Below are 16,131 nucleotides of genomic sequence, written 5' to 3' on the forward strand. Positions count from 1 at the left end.
TTGAGGAAGCTCCATACTGTTTGCTATAGGGGCTGCACCAATTTACATTCCCACCAATAGTGTAGGAGAGTTCCCTTTTCTCCACACCCTCTCCAGCATTTATTATTTGTAGATGGCCATTCTGACTGGTGTGAGGTGATAGATACCTCATTGTAGTTTTCATTTGCATTTCTCTAATAATTAGTGATGTTGAGCATCTTTTCATGTGCTTTTTGGCCATCTGGTGTGTCTTCTCTGGAGAATGTCTGTTTAGATCTTCCACTCATTTTTTTGATTTTGTTGTTTGTCTTTTTGATATTGAGCTGCATGAGCTGTTTGCATATTTTGGAGATTAATCCCTTGTTGGTCACTTCATTTACCAATATTTTATCCCATTCTGTGGTTTATCTTTTCGTTCAGTTTATGGTTTCCTTTGCTGTGCTCACTCATTCTTGAAAGCTGGAATGTAGAGTGATCTTTCCAGATATTTGCCAGTAAATACGTAGTGAATTGTGTTTGACTTCACTTTTTCCCAACTTACATACTGGATGAATCTCCTCGGTTATATAGTTGAATGGCAACACTTAATCTAATTCCCAGGTTCTAACAGACTTTCATATAGTGTTAGTTGGAAGCCCTAGGATGGAATTTCTTCCACCCACTTCCTTTTTACCTGCTGATACGATGATTTACATAAACAAACAAATCTAAGCCTTAGAAAAAGCTCCTTACGTACTCAGAGGCACAATTTAGCAAGTTTTAAACAATTATTTTTGGATATTTCATTTGCCTGCTGGACAAATCAAGTTTCATACATAATTAAAATTTGTATTATCTGGAGGGAACTTACCTCAACATAATAAAGGCCATATATGACAAACCCACAGTCAACATCGTTCTCAGTGGTGAAAAACTGAAACTATTTCCTCTAAGATCAGGAACAAGACAAGGTTGTCCACTCCCACCACTGTCATTCAACATAGTTTTGGAAGTTTCAGCCACAGCGATCAGCGAAGAAAAAGAAATAAAAGGAATACAAATTGGAAAAGAAGAAGTAAAGCTGTTGCTGTTTGCAGATGACATGATACTATACATAGAAAATCCTAAATATGCTACCAGAAAACTACTAGAGCTAATCAATGATTAGTAAAGTAGCAGGATACAAAATTAATGCACAGAAATCTCTTTCATTCCTATACACTGATGATGAAAAATCTGAAAGAGAAATTAAGGAAACACTCCCATTTACCATTGCAACAAAAAGAATAAAATACCTAGGAATAAACCTACCTAAGGAGACAAAAGACCTGTATGCAGAAAACTATAAGCCACTGATGAAAGAAATTAAAGATGATACAAACAGATGGAGAGATATACCATGTTCTTGGATTCGAAGAATCAACATTGTGAAAATGACTATACTACCCAAAGCAATCTACAGATTCAATGCAATCCCTGTCAAACTACCAATGGCATTTTTCACAGAAATAGAACAAAAAATTTCACAATCTGTATGGAAACACAAAAGACCCCGAATAGCCAAAGCAATCTTGAGAAGGAAAAACGGAGCTGGAGGAATCAGGCTCCCGGACTTCAGACTATACTACAGAGCTACAGTAATCAAGGCAGTATGGTACTGGCACAAAAACAGAAATATAGATCAATGGAACAGGATAGAAAGCCCAGAGATAAACCCACACACATATGGTCACCTTATCTTTGATAAAGGAGGCAAGAATATACAATGGAGAAAAGACAGCCTCTTCAATAAGTGGTGCTGGGAAAACTGGACAGCTACATGTAAAAGAATGAAATTAGAACACTCCCCAACACCATACACAAAAATAAACTCAAAATGGATTAAAGGCCTAAATGTAAGGCCAGACACTATTAAACTCTTAGAGGAAAATATAGGCAGAATGCTCTATGATGTAAATCACAGCAAGATCCTTTTTGACCCACCTTCTAGAGAAATGGAAATAAAAACAAAAATAAACAAATGGGACCTAATGAAACTTAAAAGCTTTTGCACAGCATAGGAAACCATAAACAAGACGAAAAGACAACCCTCAGAATGGGAGAAAATATTTGCAAACAAAGCAACTGACAAAGGATTAATCTCCAAAGTTTACAAACAGCTCATGCAGCTCGACATCAAAAAAACAAACAACCCAATCCCAAAATGGGCAGAAGACCTAAATAGACGTTTCTCCAAAGAAGATATACAGATCGCCAACAAACACATGAAAGGATACTCAACATCACTGATCATTAGAGAAATGCAAATCAAAACTGCAATGAGGTATCACCTCACACCAGTCAGAATGGCCATCATCAGAAATCTACAAATGATAAATGCTGGAGAGGGCGTGGAGAAAAGGGAACCCTCTTGTGCTGTTGATGGGAATGTAAATTGATATAGCCTCTATGGAGAACAGTATGGAGGTGCCTTAAAAAACTAAAAATAGAACTACCATACGACCCAGCAATCCCACTACTGGGCATATACCCTGAGAAAACCATAATTCAAAAAGAGTCATGTACCACAGTGTTCATTGCAGCTCTATTTACAATAGCCAGGACATGGAAGCAACCTAAGTGTCCATCGACAGATGAATGGATAAAGAAGATGTGGCACATATATGCAATGGAATATTACTCAGCCATAAGAAGAAACGAAATTGAGTTATTTGTAGTGAGGTGGATTGACCTAGAGTCTGTCATACAGAGTGAAGTAAGTCAGAAAGAGAAAAACAAATATCATATGCTAACACATATATATGGAATCAAAAAAAATGTTATGAAGAACCTAGGGGCAGGACAGGAATAAAGACGCAGACGTAGAGAATGGACCTGAGGACACGGGGAAGGGGAAGGGTAAGCTGGGATGAAGTGAGAGAGTGATATGGACATATATACACTACCAAATGTAAAATAGATAGCTAGTGGGAAGCAGCCGCATAGCACAGGGAGATCAGCTCGGTGCTTTGTGACCACCTAGAGGGGTGGGATAGGGAGGATGGGAGGGAGACACAAGAGGGAGGAGATATGGGGATGTATGTATATGTATAGCTGATTCACTTTGTTATAAAGCAGAAACTAACACACCTTTGTAAAGCAATTATACTCCAATAAAGATGTTTAAAAAAATTTTTGTACTATCTGGTACTTTGATTTAAGTGTTCCTGTTAAAAGATATTATAACAAATAATTCAGGTATTAGAATGTAAAGAGTATAGTAGAAATAGAAAAAAACTAGGCAGGATAAACCTTATGGATAGATTAGAATGATGGATTGAAAGTATAACAGCTGCTGTGGGTATGACTTAGAGGTTATTAGAAATGACCCTTACTTCAAAATAGCTCCATGTATCCATTTTAGTAATTCTACCAATTGCAAGCCATTTTTTAAAGATTTTTTTTTTATTTTTAAAAGGTCATCTTTGACCTCCCAGCCCCGTATTTTTGTTTCTTCCTTACCGTACAGAGTCTTAAAAAAACATGTCATAAAAGTATATTCGTAAGTACCTCACCTTTACTGCTAGATCATAAGTTAAATGTAATAAAATGAAGTTGCTGGTACCTGGATCATTGTGAGCGTTCAATGACTGTTTACTGAACGTGCGTCTTTTAGGAAAGATATTATGTTATATATAATTGTGTTGTGCTTGGTTCAGTTCTTTGGCCCTGAAAAGTGTTTAATATGTGTTGTTGAGCAAATCCTTAGGAAGGTGTGAAACCTCAGGCATTAACCAGAAAAGCAATGTGAAGTTGAATGTTAAGAACTTGTGATCAGGATTAGGATTTCTAGGTCTAAAGATTCTAGACTCAACTTTCCTAATAGACCAAGGTGGACTCAGCCTCGCAATCATATAAGATTGGGCATATACCTGAAGATACGAATGGTTTCTATGACTAAATAATGACTTAACTACACACAGTGATTAAGGAACGGGAAAGATGCTGCACTTTGCACTTCCTCATTTAATAAAACTGAAAGCCAGAGAAAGCACAAAGTCCAAGCTTATCTAAAAAAAATATCAAAAAATTTTAAGAGTTTTTTTTGGTAGAAAATAAACTACTAGAGTTTAAAATTCAGGTAAAGCCTTTATGTTAAGACTCCTTTGTGTATTTTCTTAAAACCTAATTTTAACTCTTGTCCCATTGATTGAGAGAGATTGATCCATTGGCTTATGTTGTAAGTGGCAACCAGTGGGGCAGAAAGGGTCAAAGAAAAGTAGAATTCCATATGAATCCCGAAGAGAAGAGCAGGCTTGTTTCTCACCCTATAAGTTTTTGTTACTGGAGAAAAAGGAAAAAAGAGAGAGGAAAAGAATGGAGATGAAGGATGAGGTTAAGTCTCACCTTGCAGTCTACCTGTTAACACCTCTTTGCTAGGCCATTAAGATGAGTAAGTGGAGGTTTGGGGTTCCAGACTTTATTTATTTTCTCTTAAATTCAAATGTCTTTCGAAGAGTTCCTGGACTTTGTATTATAATCTCCAGATACTTGACAGTAAATTTCAGCTACCATAACCTGTTTAATAATTTTTTTTTTTGACAGTGGCTTATGGAGAAAATTTTGTTAAAAGAGGAATGGTTAATGTGGAGGTGAAGTTAGATATGTCAAGAGATGAAATAGTGAAAAAAATAAGCAACTTAATGATTAGAATCTCTACTTTTAAAGAATATGTTTTCAAAATGAGGGAAATACTGTATTTTATGTTTTCATATTAATCATTAATATATCCTTTATGCAGTGCAAAACTGGTTGAAAATATGTTAAACAGTTCCTGTTATGTAGTAGCAACTCATAAATAAATACTTGATATATCTGAACTGTGGAGACATGTCTTATATACCATTGTAGTTTTTTAAAATAAATTTATTTATTTATTTTTGGCTGCATTGGGTTTTTGTTGCTGTGCGTGGGCTTTCTCTAGTTGCAGCGAGTGGGGGCTACTCTTCGTTGCGGTGCGCGGTCTTCTCATTGCGGTGGCTTCTCTTGTTGTGGAGCACGGGCTCTAGGCGTGCGGGCTTCAGTATTTGTGGCACACGGGCTTCAGTAATTGTGGCTCATGGGCTTTAGAGCGCAGGCTCAGTAGTTGTGGCTCACGGGCTTAGTTGCTCCGCAGCATATGGGATCTTCCCGGACCAGGGTTTGAACCCATGTCCCCTGCATTGGCAGGCGGATTCTTAACCACTGAGCAACCAGGGGAGTCCCTATCATTGTATTTTTAATGTCACTTTTTACGCCTGCTTCCTTTTTTTTTTCCTGCCTTGCCTCTTGTCTCCCTTTTGAGTTTATTTAAAAATATTTATTCATCTCTTTTTTATGCAAAATGCCATGTAGAAATATAATGAGTAAAATAAATGCCTGTATTAGAGGCACTTGCCAGTTGGAAAATAAGGCACATAAAATAAAAGGTAGAACATTAAAGAAATAAGGCTATAAAAACTTCAGTAGTCCAATGAGGTCCACCAAGTAGGTTCATCAAGGAGGTCTTTATAATGGAGATATCTGAGTTAGTTCTTGCATCAATCCATTGATTTATGTTTTTCATTCATTTATTAAAAGTACTTTTGAGGATCTACTATATTCCAAGCATGGTTTACAGACACGAAAAGTTCAGAGGTAAACAATACAACTCTAGTCTGTGTTTTCATAGATCTGACCAGATAGTAAAGAAAATATACAATTAACAATATTATATAACAATTACAGAATTGTGCTAAATGTTCCGAGGAAGACCTAGAAGAACTAGTAGAGCATATAGTAGGAGATCTAATTTAGAGATCCCAGGGCATGCTTTATTGAGGAAGTGACATTAAAACAATTTTGAAGAATGAATAGGTATAAGCCAAATGAAGGCTAGAGTTATGGGGGCAGGAAGCAAGAATTTTTGGCATAAATGGGATAGCATGTATGACGATCCTAAGGCTGGTATGATTTTGAGTCTTTTGAGGACTGGAAGGTAAACCTTTGTGGGAGAAATAGAGATCAAGTGAGGGAAGAGTATGAGATGAAGCTGGAGAGGTGGGGAAGGGCCTATCTATGCTGCCTTGAGAAATTTTAACCTCATCTGTGAAGTCACCAAAGGGTTTAAGCAAAGGTAGCTACTGTTAAGTGCCAAATAGAATAGAGTGAAAGTCAGATAGCCAGTTACAAGGCTATCTCAGGAGTTCAGATTAAAGATAATAGTACCTTGGATTTTGTATGGTTTTGGCATTGGAGTTAAGAAGAGAGTGATTCAGTATGTATCTTCCAGGGAAAATAGACAATACATGTTGGTTCATTGGAGAGGGAGTGTCAAGAGGACTGTAAGATTTCTTCTGTGAGCAATGGTGGATTATGATATCCTTTACTGAAATGAGGAACAGTGTGTGAAGTTTAAGATTATGAGCTCAAATCTATGATAGTCTCACTTTATGAAAACAAATGCAGATTTTGGAGGGGCAATTTAGACAAGTGTGCAAGTGTACCGCTCAGAAGGGAGATCAGCACTGAAGATGAAAATTTGAGAGTTAGGGGCACAAGGAGGGATTTTGAAGCCATTGTGTCTTAAGAATCAATGTTATGCATCAAGAGGGTATCATGCTGAGTGAAACACGTCAGACAGAGACAGACAAATACCCTGTAATCTAAAATCTAAAAACAGACTCAAATGTGTAGTTGCCAGAGGGAAGGGGGTTGGAGAGTTGGGCCAAATAGGTGAAGGGGATTAAGAGGTACAAACCTCCAGTTATAAATAAGCCACAGGGGTGTAATACACAGCATAAAGGATATGGTCAAAAATATTGTAATAACTTTGTATGGGGACAGATGGTTACTAGACTTACTGTGGTGATCATTTTGTAATGTATGCAAATGTCAAATCACTATGTAGTACACCTTAAACTAACATAATATTGTATGTCAGCTATATTTCAATTAATAGAAAAGAGTGGATGTTATTTGGGCCAGCAAAATGGTATTTTTTTCCTGGACATAATTTTTGCCACATGGTTCCAAATACACATGTCATTCTGCTGCATGATTTTAATGCAGTCAGGGACAAGTATTTTCCCCTCTTGAGTAACAGGGACAAGTATTTTCCCCTCTTGAGTAACATTCCTCTAACACAATAATATAAGGGAGAATAAAATGCATTAATTGAACCTACTTTATAACACTAATTGCTTGTATAGTATCTGTTCTTGAATAGATACTTAGAAATTTCTTATGATGGATTCTTCTGCCCTCACTCCATGCCCCCAGAGAATGTATTTTGATGGTAATTTATTGGAATATTTGATTGGTTAAATAATTTCTTATGTCAGGCAATTTTGTAAATAACATGTTTCCCCCCCCAAGGAATCGGGTTAAGGGTGGAAACCTTTTTATAGTAATTATTATCTAATTTGTTGCTTTAAAGAGCCCTACTTTATATATCCCTAATAGTTCACTTCATCAAATGTTTATAAAATCTTCCCCATCAAAGGGTCTAACTGAAATATGAAATGTGTTAACTCATGATAATTTAAAAGCAGAGTTTGTTAAGTATCTGTGTGATCTCTACTAAAGGTATTGCAGCTGACCTACTCATTTTTTAAAAGAAACACTTCAGTGTTTCACAATCTATATTACAGATTTTATTTTATTATAAAATAAGAAGAAACTCTTTCTGCATAACTTTGAAGAAATTGATAAGCAGAATAGGCAAGCAGTTGGAAACTCTTCCAGTTTATTACAGATGTAACATGATCTAAAGTAAGGCTAGAATTACTCTTGAAATAAATTCACAATTTAAAGAGTCAGCTCATTTTGTGGCTTCACTGATAAAATTGAAACCTCTACTGAATTGAATTATCTGTCTAAAAATGCTTCATAATAATTTAAGATACTGGTAAAATTACAGTATTTTTTTAAACCTGAAGTTTCTTAAGTATCACCATCTTTATTACTTTACTACTAAGTAAGCTAGGGTCTGAGTACTGATTAATCCATGAGTTGACTTCTTTGCATATATATCCAGATCCATAGAACTAAATAGCTCTGTGTGCTTCCTGGGAATTTGTGGATATGTATTATTTCTCTATTTGTAAATTTATTTGGAAAAGAATGCCTTTTTTGCAGTAATCTTATTGTCATGTAACTTGTATCATTCCTTTGTATCATTACTCATCTTGTGCTGTGTTTTCTTTGTCCTGAAGGAATTGCCTATGATCCTCTGATGCTGAAACACCAGTGCATTTGTGGCAATTCCACCACCCACCCTGAGCATGCTGGACGCATACAGAGCATCTGGTCACGGCTGCAAGAAACTGGGTTGCTAAATAAATGTGAGGTAATCCTGAATTGGCCACACTCTTTTACTTACTTAAATAAATCATGTAAAGAGGCCAGTATTCACTTGGGTAGGTGTAGAAAAATGTTAACTCTGTAGTACAAACACCATGATTGATGAACCATCGTAGACATTAGTAGCATAGAACTTATAACCTGACACTGGGCTGGGCACACAGTGGGTGCTCAGTCTATGTTGATGGACTGAGCAGCTGCCTGATGTATGTGCTATTACTGCAGCGTTTTGCTGTACACACGGTAGTATTCTAGGTATCATTTATTGCGTTAATTTTCTGAGAAACTCTTCGCAAACTGTTAAGTGCTAAGTAGTTGTTATTTCTTGTTATAAGCGATACTCTGAACTGACGTATATGCCGATTTTGCCTCATGGAAATGAATAGTTTTAAAAGATTAACTGTCTTCTTACCAAGAAAAGTCACTTCTTTTTATTGATGTTTAGATTCATTTCTGTAGATTCTTGGTGAGTCTCATTTTTTATTTAGAAAAATTCATTTCTTTAGGCTTTCAAAAGTTAAAAGTAAAAATGTTATCAGGTCAAAAAGACTCCCATTGTCAAATCTGCAGAATATATAACAACCAGCAGTTGTTTGATTTAGTTGCTGTAAATGTCCAAAGTTGCTTAAGATCCAGTAACAGTCTATATTTGAGTCTAAAACGTTTTTAAAAGAAAAATATCCCCCGTGTGTTTTCTTACATTACCTTAACATTTATTGATCAAAAACACTTTTTCTTGGGTCTATATTCTGTTCCAGATGTGTTCTAGGGATTAGAATTATGGAATTTCACAAGACAAACATGGTCCCTATTCTTATAGACTGATAATTTAACATGTTGCGGAACATATTTGGTTCTGTTATCCTTCTTTATAGAGCAATGAAGGGAATCTAACTAGTTCTTACCAGTTTGGGAAAAAAGTAAATGGATAATATTGATATTTTGACCATAGTTAAGTCAGAAGGAAACTAATACATTGAAACCATATTAAATTCACTATACTTTGATAAAATAAAGACAATCTTTTGTGACTACTTTTGAGTTAATTGAGTTAACTGATTTTGACAATCGAAAATGTAGTCAATAAAATTCTATTCAAAGCCAATTTACTTTCAAGTGAACCTGTAAAATATTTCAGTTGAAACAGAGGTGCCAAAGCAGACAGACTGTTTCTTAGAGTCAAGTGCACTTGCCTCTATTCGATAGCAGGAGTTAATTCAGTCTGATCTTTCTTCTCTGCAAAGTACTAAAAATAACTGACTTTTGAAGATGCAAACTCATTCATTCATTCATTGTGTTCATTTCTAAGGATAAATTATTTTCTTTATTGATTTTCTCTTTTGAAGGTGAACTATCTATCTCATCTTACAGGGGAATTAAACGGTTATTTTCTTTACATCAAAATATAGATAATGTCGATGGGTCATTCAGCAGTTGGGGTTGTGAATGAATACGTCAGAGCAGTGTATACAGACTTAGTTTCAGAAGTTTTATTATGTGTTGATAATAGAATTATCAAATGTTTTTCATATGTAGAGTTCTGCTTTTGATTAAATGTATCCTTTACCTAGAAACCCCAAAGTGAAGGAATTTCAGCTAGATTTATTTCTCTGGTTCTTTGCTGAGTGAAAGTCTATTATTCATATTTTGCCAGTAGCATCCATATTATATGGCAGAAGGCTTTCACATTCTTTGGTAAATTTTAGAGTTATCTTCAAGGTTTCCATGTTTTTGATAATGCAGTTTGGAAGCCAAACCACTCTATTGTCTGCACAATCCTATGTGGAGCCGGTAAAGTAAACCATCAAGGAGACTTACTTGTGGTAGACTAGCCTTAATGGATATTTATTCAGGAGAATGTTCCTGTCTCACCTTCGCATCTACTGTAGATGTTTTCTAGCTTGGCTATCTCTCTTTACTTTTGCAAGGTGAGGCATTGCTGTTTACATTTTTTCACTTTCAAGTCTTTGTTATATCCTGAAGCCCTGCCCCAACTGCTCCAAATTAGCAGTGCCTGATCACAGCCTCAAATGCATTGTTAGTTTGTGATATCCCTTAAATCTGTTACCTGAAGGAACACTATTTATGAAAGGAGCAAAGTGCAGAAGTAAATGGAATGTAATATGGTTCACACTGGTCTTAAAATTTTAAAGTCTATTATCCCTTTGTGATCAGTCTTCTTTTTCAGTTCCTGGTACATCACATTATTTTAGTCTTGTATTATTTGAAACCATGAAATTCAGTTTATACAACAGCACTGCTGATGTGACATCAGACCCAGGATGAAATGTTAGAAGAACAGTGGGCACCCCACAGTTGAGTGAGAATGAGTGAGTCTATTCCAGTCCAGTCAGCAAATATGAGTCTCTCTAGCAAACAGTCACACAATTAACAAATAACGCACTTGAAAGCCCAGATTGGCAGATCGGCTCTTAATGAAGACCAATCACAAAAGTCTGATCCAAAACTTTAAAAATGCAAACAGAACACTCTTTTTCCTAACATAGTTTAAGAGCAGTTCAGCAGGTGTTTGCTTTCCTAAGTGATGGAATTGTTGCCCATATTATTTATTTGCTCCTGTGTTATCAAAACATCTATGACTTATGCTGACCTAATCCAAAACATGCCATAGAATTTCACTGGGACAGGAGGTAAGGAGTCTCAATTCTGCTGGCGTACAGAGAAAAAAATACTTTCCTCAGCCAATGGAGTAGTCAATGTTGCAATTAAACAATGATTATGATAGAAAAGATGGCAATTTTAAAACATTAAAAGGGCTTCTTTGTTTTTAAACAATAGTCTGATCCACAAATCAAACTTATGTATCGTTTCAATTCATTTATCAATGTAGAAAATTAATCAAAATGGATTCCTTCAAAGGTTATTGTTCAGTGTTAGAGTTGACCTTAGTCCTGCCATTAATTATCTGTGTACTTTTGTCAAATCATTTAACCTTAGTGATCTTTGGTTTTCCCATATGTAAGCTGAGGGTGTTAAGCAGGATATTTGCTAGGATCTTTCAGCTCTAAGATCATATGAAATTAGATGCCTAAGAAGTTAATTTGGAGCATAACACTTTCTTTGGTTAAGAGTAGACAAAATTTTTAGGATGTTTTCGTAAACATATTGCTTTTAGTTTGTAAGCTATAGTGTAAATTGGCTGTGATTACAGTCCTGATTGGCAGCCAGAGAAAACATTAGTCCTTATTATATTAGATTACAGTGGTTACCTGGGTTAACTTCTTTTGGCATGACGTGGCACTGATTTAAAAAAATTGAAGTAGTTAATAGTCCCTCATGCCAACACCATTTAATTGTTTCCCCTATTGAATCATTCACACTGAGTGTAGTGATTCTGTTGGGAGTAAAAAGCAAAACCAGCAGCTTTCTTGTCACCATAAGAAGTGGGTCTGGAGGGGTCATTTGGTGTCCTCTTTGGGAATAAGCTCTTGGATTAGGTAGCCAGGTTTCTGAAGTGTGTGTGCCCCTGAAGAAAAAGATGTGCTCTTCTGTGCTTAAAAAATTGCAGAGGTTGACCCATCATCTGTTAGAAATGCACTTGCAGTTGTTTCTCCAGAAGTGCTCATGACTCTCGGCCCCACCAAGCCACCCACAGACATTTGCTTGCTCTCACATTTGTTTTGAGAATAATATCATTTTATAATGCTTTTGTTGGATTACACATTATATGGAATTTGCATTGCCTCTTTGTGACTAATATTGAATAACTTTGTTTCCCTTAATTCATAAGTAAAAACCATAAGCAACATACTGGTGCTGAAATGTTTAACTCCTTTATTCAAGTGCCAACACAAAGTAATTACAAAACAATTCTGGGACACAGAACCAAGCTACTGTTGCCCCTTCTGGGCCTTCTCAGCTGTTCCAATGAAAAAAGTGGAGAGCAGGTTTAGTGTAAAATCTTAAGATGCCAGGGAGCTCAGGGATAGGGTCTCCAGCACACTTTCCTGCACACACAAGTGATTTTTAAAATACCTTTTGTAAATCTAAATGAGGAAATATAGTACTCTTTTGAGAAACTCAATTTTGAAGTGTGCAAGTTTTCTGACTTGAAGGTTACAAAGTACTAAATATTGCAAGTTAATGGAAATTCAATTAAACATTTGTTTTATGGACTAATCTAACTAGATGGCAGCACATAACAGCTTACTGTTTTGTTTAGTTTGCAAAAAACTTGTGTGTGTGTGCTTGTGTCTTAGAATCTAACCAGAAAGCAATAAGAAACTCAAACAGGGAATCTTGTGAATTGTCTCTAAAGGATATGGCAGTTATGGAAAGAAGTACAAATGATCTAGATGTGATGAGTAAACCAAGGTGTCATTATTCTGAGAGAAATTTGTATAACCCAGTAGAGTGGACCCTGGCAGATAAATAACATTAAAAATACCCGTACAGCCCATAATCAGAATTAAGATGATTTGGAATTTTTTGTTTTGATTTTGATTTCTGCAAAAAAAAAAAAAAAAAAAAAAAGGAAGAATTAATGTGGAAAACAACCAATAAAAGGAAGTAAGACAGGCTGCCCTTCTGAGTCCGTTTGGAAAGTGATACAGGATTTTTCTTTTTTAAACAGCAGCATTAAAACTTATTAGCAAAAAAATGACTAGTTATATGGATTTGAACTATCTGAAAGTTGTTGTGCTAAAGTAACAAAATATTTATTGTGACAAATTGATTATTATAAAAAAAATGCTTCAACCCAAATCAGTAAAATGTTCATTACAATGTTTAAAAAAATAATTGCAACATAGGAGATTCAGTTGCATAAAAATTGTGAAAATTGAGCCAGTTACACTGAGGCATAACATTTTTTTCTTACTTTCTGATGAGCATAATGGTTTGAAATGAGTGGACATAAAACTGGAAAAAAAATACATAGTACATACGCTTTTTACCACCCAGACATTTGTTACTGAATGGACTTGCTGTTTTCTGAAGTACTTTTGAAATTATTCTATGCCCTGAAATATTTGTAAATAAATTGTAATGACTGAATCAAGCAGTATTACATGCAAGTAGATGGCACTTGTCATTTTGAAGATCAGATAAACTTTTTTTTTTTTTTACTCTCCAACCTTCTCTCTGCCAACCATTTATTTTAACTATTCCATAGTCCCAAATGTTGGTTAGTACAGGGTCAGTATCTTGGATTCACTTATGAGAAGGAAGAATGGACAGCTCCCTCTAACATGTGGTTCTTGACCTAGGTTGCCCATTAAAATCTACTGGGTGGTTGTCAGTTTCTAGATGCCTAGGTTGTAACCAGACAAAGTTAACCAGGAGCTCTGAAGGTATGACCCAGGCATTAATACCTTTTAAACTTCTGCAGCTGATTCCAAGGCTCACCAATGTTAAAAATCAACAGAAACTCAATTTCTTAACATAAGCTTAATGAGGTAGAGACAAAGAGGTGAATGGAGTCAAATATTTGGAGATGGGAGAGTAACAAAAGTAAACATTTACCTGAGAAACAAAGGTGGTATTAACTCAGAAGCTTCATGCACAAATTTAATTTTAAATTGGGAAAAATGTTCTTTATTTTGAAGTTGTCATGGGATAGGAAAATGAGTTCTAAAAAATTCTCTTATTTTTCAAATATAATTAAGCATTTTTAAAAAATGGGCTTCAAGGAAAACCTAGCATCTTTTTGAAAACCTTCATAGTGAGATCTCCTCTCTTGCTTCAACCATGGTAATTTATCATTTCAATTATGATATTTGCTTGCCCAAGGCAAATCTATAAATCAAAATAAGGGATATTTTATTGAGTGTTGTGTATAAGGTAATTTCACATAGCCATTTTAGGGCTTACCATTTTCACTTACCATTCTAGGGCTAAAAGTAATTTGGTTAAATCTCCTTATGTTTATAGATGAAGAAACAAAGCTCCAGAAAGTTACCTCATAGCAGGCTATGGGCACGTTAAGGACATGTGACAGTCAGAACCCACAACTCAGGGCTCCTGACTTGCAATTCACTTTCTTTTCATATGACTGACAGAAAGGACCAAGAGCTTGTTGGACTGCCTGCTGGCTTAGTAGCCACCTTCCTTCTTTCATTCCCCTTTCCTTATAAGAAAGACTCTGAGGAGAACAGGTTATTAGATGATGAGGGGTCTATGGAAGGAGAGAATGCAGTGCGGGGAGGGTATAGAAACTATCTTCTTTGTAACATTTAAAGAAGCAGTTGGTTGTAGCGTTTGAAAACTCCAGTTGGTAAGCTTGGGCATGAGCAATGAGACCAGATTTTTTTGTGTTTGTTTAAGAGAGGAAAGAGTATCGACAATAATGAATAGGTGTGAACTGATTCGTTAAATATTAAGAATGGGATTTGTAACAGAGGGTAACTTTGACAGTCATAAGTCGTTTATGATTCTTTACTTTAAGTCTGTAAGTCTGCAGCCCTGCAGATCTTTGTAGAAAAAATAAAAACGCATCCCTATATTTAGGGACACTGGATGAAATATTTTCAGAAAATGAGATATTTCAGTGGAAATTCTTGCCTAATATGTCACCACTTTGAAAATGATTAAAGAAAATGGGGTCTCCCCCAGCAGAGGCAGGTACTTTGACTTGTCAAATTTAAGTTGGACATTTTCTCTTAGTTTGGAACTGCCACAAAATAAGCCCTTTCATGTCCTCAATAATACCAAACCAATGCAATCCATCTGTTCTGCTAAATTATTTCTAGTTCCCTAACCAAAGGCACTGCTTTTTCATGCATTTTATCATGATTTTATGCCCTTTATTATATTTTACAAAAGGTTCTGATTCCTCCAGGGCCAATGAGAACTGATTAGGACACTGGCCTCAATCCAGGCTTTGAACAGAGGAGGGGAAGGAATAGAACTATTTCCTTTTTTCCCTGCTCCTTGGCAGAAAAAAATATGAATCTATACCGTGTGTGTGCTCTGTGTGTGGGTAGGCTGCATTTTATCCTGTCACAGTATGACTTTGTAGATCATGTTCAGAACATTCCTTCTATAATCAGGTTGCATTAACAGGCTTTAATTCAGAACGACTACTTCTTTCGGAAAAAACCAGGGTGTGTTGTGATACTCAATGATACAGTCATTTTGAACAACTTTAGTCAAACTTCAAACGTAAATGTATACTGTTTGGGGCTCTGATCTAATAAATAAGATCATATTCCTCGGGTGCTTAGCACAGTGTAGGCGCTCAGGGCACATGAGTTCCTTTCCTGTTTCCAAGGAAGAAACTACTTGAGGGCAAGTCACAGAGAATGGAAATAGAATAATGAATACCTCCTACATGGCAGCGTTCCTTTACTGAGAAATTGAAAGAAGAGCTATAAGCTTTCTTTCTTAGACTTATATTGGCAAGTTACTTAAGACCTGTATTTGGATCTCAAGTGAGAAATACCCAGGTGGAGACCCATGCCGTCCTTTATAGGCATTGAGTGTCCAGATATACTCAGAATTCTCAAAAATTCTTTTGGTCAGAATCATAGATGACTTTAGCTAGGCATCCTGCAGGCTAAATATCTCTGAGAACGGAAATCAGTATCTCCCTAAATTACAGTTATCAGAGCACTTTATCCTATTTTGTGACTCACTGTGCTCTTGACCTTTGGCTCAAAAGCGCATCATGAGAGAAAATTGAAGGAATAAAGGGTACACAGGAAATAGAAAAGATGGGAAGGGATTAAACGGAACTATCTATATTTAAGCATAAACACATAACTTAATAAATTACTGATGATGATACCAGAAAATGAAAACGGTTGGAGATCTCAATTTGAGAGGAAAAGTAGAATGTGACAAATTTAAGAC

General features: G+C 35.9%; 1 protein-coding gene across 1 annotated transcript in view; it reads left to right on the forward strand.

The window, feature by feature from the left end:
* Nucleotides 1–16,131, forward strand: part of HDAC9 (histone deacetylase 9) — a 572,450-nt gene that overhangs the window by 255,345 nt on the left and 300,974 nt on the right. Inside the window, exon 14 of the mRNA XM_057549729.1 lies at nucleotides 8,172–8,305. Coding sequence (XP_057405712.1) covers nucleotides 8,172–8,305 — 134 coding nt within the window. The remainder of the gene's footprint in view (nucleotides 1–8,171; nucleotides 8,306–16,131) is intronic.

Source organism: Balaenoptera acutorostrata, chromosome 7, assembly GCF_949987535.1.
Source record: "Balaenoptera acutorostrata chromosome 7, mBalAcu1.1, whole genome shotgun sequence".
Lineage (NCBI taxonomy): Eukaryota > Metazoa > Chordata > Mammalia > Artiodactyla > Balaenopteridae > Balaenoptera > Balaenoptera acutorostrata.